This window comes from Harmonia axyridis, chromosome 6, assembly GCF_914767665.1.
Source record: "Harmonia axyridis chromosome 6, icHarAxyr1.1, whole genome shotgun sequence".
NCBI lineage: Eukaryota > Metazoa > Arthropoda > Insecta > Coleoptera > Coccinellidae > Harmonia > Harmonia axyridis.
Window position 1 is genome coordinate 3,905,450 of NC_059506.1, and position 11,863 is coordinate 3,917,312.

General features: G+C 31.2%; 2 protein-coding genes across 2 annotated transcripts; both read right to left on the reverse strand.

Annotated features, from left to right (window-relative positions):
• Nucleotides 1-1,523: 1,523 nt before the first annotated feature.
• LOC123683185 lies at nt 1,524-3,023 on the reverse strand. Its single transcript, XM_045622095.1, has 2 exons — nt 2,211-3,023; nt 1,524-2,157 (listed from the first exon to the last, which is right to left on the reverse strand). The coding sequence occupies exons 1-2, from the start codon at nt 3,011-3,013 to the stop codon at nt 2,130-2,132; spliced, it is 831 nt and encodes a 276-aa protein (XP_045478051.1). The 5' UTR covers nt 3,014-3,023; the 3' UTR covers nt 1,524-2,129.
• A 1,116-nt stretch (nt 3,024-4,139) lies between these two features.
• On the reverse strand, nt 4,140-8,964 carry LOC123683183. Its single transcript, XM_045622093.1, has 2 exons — nt 8,828-8,964; nt 4,140-7,975 (listed from the first exon to the last, which is right to left on the reverse strand). The coding sequence occupies exons 1-2, from the start codon at nt 8,942-8,944 to the stop codon at nt 6,947-6,949; spliced, it is 1,146 nt and encodes a 381-aa protein (XP_045478049.1). The 5' UTR covers nt 8,945-8,964; the 3' UTR covers nt 4,140-6,946.
• Nucleotides 8,965-11,863: the final 2,899 nt, after the last annotated feature.

Consider the following 11,863-nt stretch of genomic DNA (forward strand, 5'->3'; position numbering starts at 1 on the left):
AAAACTACCACTATATTGGCATATTCGGATTCAGAATCGATTGGGCATTCAGAAAATATGGGGGAATATTATATATTTTGCAAGGATAAATTTTCTGTTTTCTAGAAAACCGGAAGTTCAAATGAAGAAACAATTGGTGAGAAATTGTCCCTAGAACTTGTTATTTTGAAAACCAGTCAAATTTGCAAAAAAAATTTTTTGGGAAAATGGTTTTTTCTCAATAACTTTCCATGCCTCGGTTCGATAGTTTTTCCGAAATTTTGATAATCCCTGAAAAATATCATCATAGTGATGGGTCGCCACAAAATCCAGTGACCCGCTTACGTGAAACACCCTGTACATTAACTGCTTCGGACAATTTCAATAAGCAATAATACATTATTGATACAAAGTACAACCGATCGAATAATGAACTAAACATTATAATAATGAACATTACATTGATTTAATGAAAGTTGTATTTATGTGTTTGTTCATCGATTCATTATGTTAAGAAGATCATGTTTATTAATTTGAAAATGCTCCGTGTAAACACTTCTCTGTAATTTAGACTTCAGTTTTGTATTCATTGATCAAATATCATATATTGAAACACTATGCTATGTTTTTACCTATAATCAGGTATCCCCCTTCAACACTGAGAGAAGTGTTTATTTGATATTATCGAAAATGCATTGTAGTTAATAAATTGGATATATGGACAAACAAATATTAGTTTCATGAAAATAAATAATTTACTTGAAATCCCACCAATAATCATCATTCATTATTACACTTCATAAATTTACGCATAACTTGAATTAATAATGATGAAGAAATATCCATTTGAAGGAAATAAATATAGTTGAGGTCAATATATCATGGAGTAACAATTAATAGACCTTATTTATATGTATAATGTATCCATGCTGAATAATAATAATATTTCAATTCAATAATGGTGAACGTATTTCTTAGATAATTATTTTGGTTGTTTCTATTATCGGATTGTTAGGCTCTGAGAAGAACCGTTTGCCAAACAGCCAAACTAGGTAATTTTTTAGAGTTTATATTGAGGGTATCCGGGTTTGAGCCTTAGTCATCTTGATGGCATCTGTTCATGTTTAAAAAGGAAATTTAAATCGAAGGAAAAGTTCAAAGACATATCCTTCAAGGAGATGCGCTCCTCTTTTAGGGATGTGTCCTTAAACTTTTCCACAGATTGGATCGCTAGAATTATGTTAGTTTGTTAATTATTAATAAATCCTATATTCTGAGTGAATGAATTATTGAATTTTTGTAAGAGTTTATTCATAAATAGCAAATGTTCGTTAACTACCAGTTGACAATTTGTTGACACTGAATTTACGGTATTTGTGAAGATAACGTAAGTTTATATAAATCATTTATCACCGAAATATATTGAATATTATTAAATACCTTGTAAACAAATATTTTATTCTCTAACAATAAACTTTTTTGAATTCATAACTTAACTATTAATGAATATATCAAATATAAATCTGCTGTAATAGTTGTGAATAAATAATCTGCAAATAATTGCTTTATTAATAAAAAAAATTTGGATTTCTCTCAGTGAAGAATATAGAATAATAAACCTTGACCATTTTAAAAAATTTCAATGCTAGCTCATCTAGAGTATCGAATGTTATCACAATGTTTCCAAGGTCATTTTGATATATTTCATGTTTTTCATATTATTATATTGAGTAAAAATCATTTTCGGTTTAATTTTCGACACCTTGTATTATGATTAGGTTGATGAATAATTTGAAAAATAATAACAATAACAAAAAATTGCAAAAACAACAATTCATTTTTCAAAATTCATTGATACTGATGATGAGACTTATTTTAGGTCAATTAACCATTCAAACAAAAAAAAAGAGTAACAAAAGAGTTATTAAGTCTTTGTAGAAATGTACAAGACTGCATGTATACATGCGTAAATAACAAAAATAAATATAATGACAACAAATAAATTAAATAATAATAAAAATAAAACAATGACATATAAACAAAATTTGCATAAACATGCAATATCCATCTGCGAGCAGTAATCAAGTTATCACCTTTGTTCATAATTTTAAGCTTCTTTAGATCAATAATTTTTCCAATGAACATATTTCTTACGCCTGTTCTTTCCTTGAGATGAATCTTCAAGAGATATTCTAGCTAGAGCATTATTCATAATTTCTGCAAGCTCATACCTGAACTCAAATTTTTCCATGATCTTTCCCCGAACCTCTGATACAACGTTCTTGTTTCTGAAGTACTTCACCACTTCTTCTTCAGGTTTGAAGAGAATATCGTACAGCGACACATTCGTATATTCCATATTCTGCTTGAGAGATTCTAAATCATTCAAACAAATGTGAAAATGTTCGCTAATCTCGCTTGTGATATAATTCATAATAGTTTCGTCCACTTCCTTTCCTTGAAATTTTCTAAATAAATAATATTTGATAATGGCATGAAGGCATGATATACTTTTCATCTCGACCGCATAATGTGCAATATTCTGATACTTGACAAAAACCTTTGTTGCTCCATTTCTCAGGAGACAACGCACCAGTTCTTCATTATTTTGAGCAACTGCATATTCCAGGGGCGTCCGATCAAAATCATCGATCGCGTTTATGTTAATTCCTCGTCTGATCATCAGCTCTGCTACTCGTAGATGTCTAGAACGGAAACACTTAAGGGCCAATCGGTGTAGAATATTCCGTGATCTTCCGTCCGTGCTATTTACATTGCAGCCTAAATCTAAAAGCGTACTTATCAGCTGAATGTTGTCTGATCGTTCGAGGGCAGTTCCTATAAGAACAATTCCTTTTAAAAACTCTGGTCCGTGGTTATGCAGTTCACACTTAATGTGGTGATACAGACATTTTTCTAAAGGTGGAAAGAGCATATGAGAATATTTTGGCTTGGGATCAACCATACGTTCCATCAAATGTGATATAATTCCATCAATCGTAAACCTGCTCTCGGTGGGGGTAGCTAGATACATAATTGCACTAAATATACTATCCGCATCTCCTGCTCCTGAAGACACAGCAGAGTGAAATTCCTCAATTTCTTCTCTTCGGGTTATCCATGTCTCAATTGGAATGTAACCTGTCTCTATGTCGCCTGGTTCCTAGAAATACCAAATGATTATTACTCTTTTGGTTTTGGTACTCAATCAATTAGAAAAAAAAAATTAATATATAAAAACATTTTATAATGTTTTTATTTTCGAAAGTAATTCAACAAAACGACGACTATTTGGAATTTATTTTGCACGAAGCCTCGCAAACGCTGACGACGCCACTGATTTTACTACTGGAATTAATGTGTCAAGAATTAAACTGCCACAATTATTCATGAATAGAAAGAAAGTAGTCAATGATAACATTTAATTAATTCCAAAAAATCCAAAAATCTTGTTTTCTGCTCAATGAACAGAAACTGAATATAATTTCTTGTCACATGTTGAAAAAAAAATGAGAAATTACGTTTTAAACTCGAATCGCGATCTTCTTCGATCTCTGATTGACTAACAGACTTTTTCAATCTTTATGTTATTATTCTCTCATATGGATCAATGGATGTCAATTCTAATGTACAAATAATTTGCAAATTTTGTATCATTGATTTTTTCTTTTCGTTGTTATATCTGAAATAAGTTAAATGTCAAAATGTTAGAATAAAATATTGTTGATATCATATGCATAGTGAATACTGTAACTATAAATGTGCAAAACCCACGCGCAACTTCAGTTTTAGTGTGATTTCCATGTTTATTTACATCTCAACTATTCTTTTGTTAACTATGTAACACATTTTTTTGATGAATAAACTGTATTATTAAATCAATGCATAAATTCAGCTTATTACAGAGGCTTAGAGAAAAAACTAGTCTGAACCAAAAATTATGTGACATATAACATGAATTTTCATTGAAGAATCACTTCGTGAATTGTTCGAATTATTCACATTAATTTGAAAAAAAAGGGAATTTTTCTGAATGATAAAATAGGAAATGTCGATAACAATCAATATGACATTAAAGAAATTGAAACTACATATCTGTCTTACTTACTGAATCACTGGAGGACGAAGAAGAATCCATTTTGACACTTTTTTTCGAGAGAAGAAGCCGGCAAGTCACCAATGCAACAAATTTTGAACTGAGCTTCAAAACTTTTAGTACCTGTATTTATGTGGAACATAAAGTAGGTACGGACTTCAAAAATTATTGAAGTTGAATAACTAAGCTTATTTTAATGGAGTAGGTAGTTACCCAAAGGAGAATTATTTCCAACTTAATATTTCGTTCGTGAAATATATCAAGAATCAATTATTATAAACGAAGTACCTAGTAAATAAGAATTTTGCAATTCATCGAAATAAACACAAAAATAAGAGGAAAGCTTTTACTTTAAACCAGGAGTATCTGAATTTGAATTTTTCTCCGTAGCAGTTTCAGTTGTATCAAGATCATATTCGGAAAATTGATTGCTTTTAAGAATTAATCTCACAGAGGTCATGCTTTTTTTCTACCCAAAAAATTTCTTCAACGAGCCGCTTGTGGATTCTAACATAGGTACGAAATGATTTTTTGTTTTATTCACGAACTGGTTAGTCCTTTTTATGTTACACACATCTGCGACCGTTATCTAGAAAAAAAAATAAAATAATAGTTCATTGGATTTATTTGAATTTTCAATAGAACGATGAAATAAGGAATAAGTATTTAAGTATTGAACGTTTAGGATTGTCTAAATTGATTCCCGATGAATGAAGGTACAATTTACAAGAAAAATTGCTAAAATGGGCGAGAAAATGAACGACAAACTTCGTTGAGATTTTGTCCATCTCCCTAATTTTGCCGGTGCCTATATAATTAAGATTTGATCTCAATATGCCGAAATCTGATTAAAGTAACTTATAAAAAAATAATGAATTAATATATATTATAATATTATGTATATTAAATACATCAAATAACAGCTGAAATGTTAGCTTTTTGAAAATAATTATTGTCATGAATATTTGAATATATCCATATACATTTCTTGAATATCTAATACTGATAATTGAATGCGATAAATTCAGTAAAATATTGGATATATTTGCATCGGTCTTCATCATGAGCAATCTTGTTTAATATAATTTCAGAGTCTCATTGACTAATAAATATGTAAATAAAAGAACTCGTTCTACAAACTTTCAGTTTTATCAACTGTCCTCTAATAGCCCAATAAATTTATCCCTGATACTTGGAGATTAAAACTTTCGCTTACTATTGAGTGTAACTCAAACACTCCGTATATTTTTTCGAATGTGATGTGAAATAAGGTGTGGAATAGGATTCATAAACTTTTTTTCATTGTATACCGCTAAGGCGATTTGTAACAATTTTCAAATAATTGAAATTAAGAATTTGTAATTATAGCTGGAACACACTAAATAATTGACCAAATATAGCAATACCAAATGAAAATGCTTTTTATAGATTAATGACTGGTCACTCGATTACTCAGAATAGTGATCATTATCCAAGATATCGTTTCGTTTTGTTAAACAATGGAAAACAAATGTCGGTTTTCAGAGGCTTCTAGCGTCAAAACTAACCTATAGAAAAACTTTTTCCTATCGAACTTTTTGTTTGGAATGACTTGGACTACAACCTATTAAAAATTCAGCTAATTTAATACGAGATAATTTTTCCGAATTAAGTGTGCGGTATCCTTTGTAGAAATTGGTGGTGGGGATTATCCCCGATTTGTTACAAGGTTGGACACCTGGAATACAGCTGCAAGCTATTGAATACGTTCAACATTCAGAACTTATTGTCCAAATTTTTAACGATTTCCATTCTGAAGGAGCGTAAAACATAACGAATGCTCAAAATTCTTTAACGCAAAAAGCTTTACGCGAAGATTTAATTTCAATTCAATGTAATTTTACTTGTTTAGTCAAGGCTATTTGGGAATGAGAAAAAAAGAGATTTTCTTGAGATAGTAGCATACGATACGTTGAAAATGTTTTTGATGGGATGAGTGAATTCAATAATAGTAGTTTTACAGGAAAAAGTATAGTCGGATTTATATAAAAATATTATTTGAATATTTCAATTTTTTCAAATATTTACAACATCTGAATGGAATTCTGCTGTTGCTTCCACTTATTTGAACTTTAACTACTTTATTCGAATCTAATGAACGATTTTTTTAATGGTTATTTATATGCTCAATTTTAATATTTCAGATGCACATTTGTATGCATATTTTTCACTTTTTCAATCCATATTTTTCAAAGCCTATTAATCATTCTATGTGCAGGGTATAAGTGAAAATACTTCATTTGATATTGTTTTAATTTATTTAATTCTTATAAATTTGTATGAATAAAAGACAATTGTAAATATACATATCATCTGTAAATATAGATAATAACTCTTTATCTTATAATCGATGCAGTATATTCCTGTATCATTGATATTACAAATATAGAAGCTTATTTACAAGATCAAGTTTTTTTTTTGGTTATCAATGCAAAAGTTTGCAGTCCATACCTACTCTCCGTTCAATTCTATTTTGAAATTTTTTTCACTCGCGTTCAATGTTCCCAAGCGATTGAAAGTTTTTTCAATTCATCGTCTTTAAGATGAGATAAAATCACTTCAGACCACTCCCTAGGTAATCCAAACAAACATCTGAACTTTTCCTTGGATGAATCTACAAGATTTATCCTCATTAAAGCCTCGTCCCTAACATTCATAATATCGTAGAAGAAATCAGAAGACTCTCCATGATATATCTATTGACTCCATGGTTGTTTCGCATATATTTAACAGTGGATCTTCTCATAAAATTGCTCGAAAATATATTAATTAATCTAGGAGAAGTAATCAAGTTATCACCATTGTCAATAATTTTATGCTTCTTCAGATCGTTCAATCCTCCCATGGAGCATGTTTCTTACGCCTGCTATTTTCTTGAGATGAATCTCCAACAGATATTCTATCTAGAGCATTATCCAGAATTTCTGCAAGCTCATAACTGAACTCAAATTTTTCCATTATTTTTCGCCGAACCTCTGATACAACGTTCTTGTTTCTGAAGTACTTTACCACATCTTCTTCACGTTTGAAGAGAATATCGAATAGCGACACATTCGTATATTCAATATTCTGCCTGAGAGATTCAAAATCATCCAAACAAATGTGAAAATGTTCGCTAATCTCCTTTGAGATATAAATCATAATATTTTCGTCCACTTCCTTTCCTTGAAATTTTCTAACTAAATAAAATTTGATAATGGCATGAAGACATGATATACTTTTCTTCTCGAGCGCATAATGTGCAATATTCTGATATTTGACAAATACCCTTGTTGGTCCATTTCTCAGAAGAAAGCGCACCAGTTCTTCATTATTTTGCGCAACTGCATATTCCAAAGGAGTCTGATCATAATCATTTATCGCGTTTATATTAATTCCTCGTTTAACCATCAGCTCTGCTACTTGCAGATAAGGTCTAGAAGGGAAATACTTAAGGGCCAATCGGTGTAGAATATTCCGTGATCTTTCGTCCTTGCTATTTATATTGCAGCCCAAATCTAAAAGCGTACTTATCAGCTGAATATTTTCTGGTCGTTCGATAGCAGTTCCCATAAGAACAATTCCTTTCAACACCTCCGGTCCGTGGTTATGCAGTTCACAGTTTATGTGGTGATACAGACATTTTTCTAAAGGTGAAAAGAGCATATGAGAATATTTTGGCTTGGGATTAACCATACGACCCATCAAATGTGATATAATTCCACTAATCCAAAACCTGCTGTCGGTAGCTAGATACATAATTGCACTAAATATACTATCCGCATCTCCTGAAGACACAGCAGAGTGAATTTCCTCATCCTCTTCTCTGCGGGTTATCCATGTCTCAATTGGAATGTAACCTGTCTCTATGTTTCCAGGTTCCTAGAAATACCAAATGATTATTACTCTTTTAGTTTTGGTACACAATCAATTAGAAAAAATATTAATATATAAAAACATTTCATAATGTTTTTATTTTCGAAAGTAATTCAACAAAACGACGACTATTTTGAGTTTATTTTGCACGGAGCCTCGCAAATGCTGACGACGCCACTGATTTTACTATTGAAAATAATGTGTCAAGAATTAAACTGTCATAATTATTCATGAATTGAAAGAAAGTGGTGAATGATAACATTTAATTTGGATTACCTTATTCCAAAAATCTTTTTTTCTGCCCACTGAACAGAAAATGATTATAATGAATATAAGTTTTCGTCACATGTAGAAACAAAAATCAGAAACTACGTTTTTAACTTGAATCGAGATCTAGTTCGATCTCTGATTGACTAACAGACTTTCTCAATCTTAAGTTAAATGTCGAAATGTTAGAATAAAATATTGTTGATATCAAATGCATATTGAATACTGTAAATATAAATGTGCAAAACCCATGCGCAACTTCAGTTTTAGTGGGATCTCCATGTTTATTTACATCTCAACTATTCTTTTGTTACTATGTAACAAATTTTTCGATAAAAAAACTTTATTATTATATCAATGTATAAATTTGGTTCTTTTTTTGCAACAAATCACAGAGGCTTAGAGAAAAAACTAGTCGGAACCAAAAATTATATGACATAACATGAATTTTCATTGAATTTCGTGAATTGTTTGAATTATTCACATTAATTTGAAAAAAAAAGTGAATTTTTCTAGATGATGAAATAGCAAATTCTTATAACAATCAATTAGAAATTAAAGAAATTGAAACTACATATTTGTCTTACTTACAGAATCACTGGAGGATGAAGAAGAATCCATTTTGACACTATTGTTCGAGAGAAGGCGCCGACAAGTAACCAATGCAACAAATTTTGTACTGAGCTTCAAAACTTTTAGTACCTGCATTTATGTGGAACATAAAGTAGGTACGGACTTCAAGAACTACTGGACTTGAATAACAAAGCTTATTTTAACAGAGTAGGTAGTTACCCAAAGTAGAATTATCTCCAACTTAATATTTCGTTCGTGAAATACATCGAGAATCAATCACCTCTGTTCATAATATTATGCTCTCCAGATCGTTCAATTCTCCCAATGAACATGCTTCTTGAGCCTGTTCTTTTCTTGATATGATTCTCCAAGAGATTTTCTAGCTAGAGCATTATCCCGAATTTCTGCAAGCTCATAACAACTCAAATTTTTCCATGATTTTTCCCCTAACCTTTGATATAACGTTCTTGTTTCTGAAGTACTTCACCACATCTTCTTCAGGTTTGAAGAGAATATCGTACAGCGACACTGTCGTATATTCAATATTCTGCTCGACAGATTCTAAATCATTCGAACAAATGTGAAAATGTTCGCTAATCTCCCTTGTGATATAATTCATAATATTTTCGTCCACTTCCTTTCCTTGAAATTTTCTAACTGAATAAAATTTGATAATGGCATGAAGACATGATATGCTATTCCTCTCGACCGCATAATGTGCAATATTCTGATATTTGACAAACACCTTTGTTGGTCCATTTCTCAGAAGAAAACGCTCCAGTTCTTCATTATTTTGAGCAACTGCATATTCCAGAGGCGTCTGATCATAATCATTGATCGCGTTTATGTTAATTCTTCGTTTAACCATCTGCTCTGCTACTTGTAAATAAAGTCTAGAACAAGAATTATTATAATGAGAAGAAATAAATTAAATACTAAAAATAATAATACAACAATAACATATTTTAAAAGAACTTGTATAAACATGCTCGAAAGTATATTAAATGAATCTACCAGAAGTAATCAAGTTATCACCTTTGTCCATAATTTTATGCTTCTTCAGATCGTTCAATTTTCCCAATGAACATGTTTCTTACGCCTGTTCTTTCCTTGAGATGAATCTTCGAGAAATATTCTAGCTAGAGCATTACCTATCCCGAATTTCTGCAAGCTCATAATTAAACTCAAATTTTTCCATGATCTTTTCCCGAACTTCTGATACAACATTCTTGTTCCTGAAGTACTTCACCACATCTTCTTCAGGTTTGAAGAGAATATCGAACAGCGACATATTCTTATATTCAATATTCTGCTTGGGAGATTCTAAATCATTCAATCAAATGTGAAAAAGTTCCCTTGTGCTATTATTCATAATGTTTTCGTCCAGTTCTTTTCCTTAAGATTTTCTAACTAAATAAAATTTGATAATGGCATGAAGAAATGATAAACTTCTCTTCTCGAGCGCATAATGTGCAATATTCTGATAATTATTGATAAAAAACCCTTGTTGGTCCATTTCTCAGAAGAAAACGCACCATTTCTAGACTTTTTTGCGTTACTGCATATTCCAAAGGCGTGTGATCACAATCATTTATCGCGTTTATATTAATTCCTCGTTTATCCATCAGCTGTGCTACTTGTAGATAAGGTCTAGAAGGGTAATACTTAAGGGCCAATCGGTGTAGAATATTCCGTGATCTTCCGTCCTTGCTATTTACATTGCAGCCTAAATCTAAAAGCGTACTTATCAGCTGAATGTTTTCTGGCCGTTCGAGGGCAGTTCCCATAAGAACAATTCCTTTCAACACCTCTAGTCCGTGGTTATGCAGTTCACAGTTTATGTGGTGATACAGACATTTTTCTAAAGGTGGAAAGAGCAAATGCGATTATTTTGGCTTGGGATTAACCATACGATCCATCAAATGTGATATAATTCCATCAATCCAAAACCTGCTGTCGGTAGCTAGATACATATTTGCACTGAATATACTATCCACATCTCCTAAAGACACAGCAGAGTGAAAATCCTCAATTTCTTCTTTTCGGGTTATCCATGTCTCAATTGGAATGTAACCTGTCTCTATGTCGCCAAGTTCCTAGAAATACCAAATGATTATTACTCTTTTGGTTTTAGTACTCAATCAATCAGAAAAAAAATTTTATATATAAAAACGTTTTATAATGTTTTTATTTTCGAAAGTATTTCTACAAAACGACGGCTTTATTTAATTAATTTTGCCAGAAGCCTCGCAAATGCTGACGACGCCACAAGGGCGTAGATCTTATTTTTCTTAGAGGGGTTAATCGAAAAAAAAATTTTGACTACATTTAGTATTCATATCTATGATGTGGAAAAAAGAGGTTTGATAATGAAGTTTAATCCAAATTACTTGAAATAATTTTTTTATTACCAATTCGATTGTTCTTATCTTATACTGGGTGTTCCTGAATTGCAGTTACGAAGGAAAATGAGAGTTTCTTTGAATAATTTCAAAAATAAAATGACTCATAAACCTGAGACCGCGAACGCTCTGTTTTCGAGATACAGGTTGTTTCTTGTAGTCCTACTTTTTGTTGATGCTCAACCAGTTTATCGAATCTTCATAAATCTTCGCTACAGAGTTGCTAAATAAGTGTCGAAACTTGTAATCAATGTATTTATCACACCTACCTAACTGGATCTTTATAATTTTAATTATATAATTTGGATCATCCTGAGAATTTCTATCGAGAGCTGTTTTTTTCTCGAAATCGATTGCATATACGACAAAACTACAACAAAACAAAAAGTGTAGTACTGAACTAGAGTTTCTTACTTAATTTGTTTGAACTACCAGTGGTTCACAATGAAATAATTCTGGAGTAAAGAAGCGGACACCATTCCAGAAAAAATTCACCCTGTAGATTTGTAATTAAAATTAAAACATCATATGATGAAAACTTTAAATTGGAATATCTATGCTAATTCAAGTTAAATATCTTGCGAAGGGAAGGTGCTATGAGAAAAAAACTAGAAATTTAACACCTGTATCTCAAAAACAAAGCGTGTGCGGA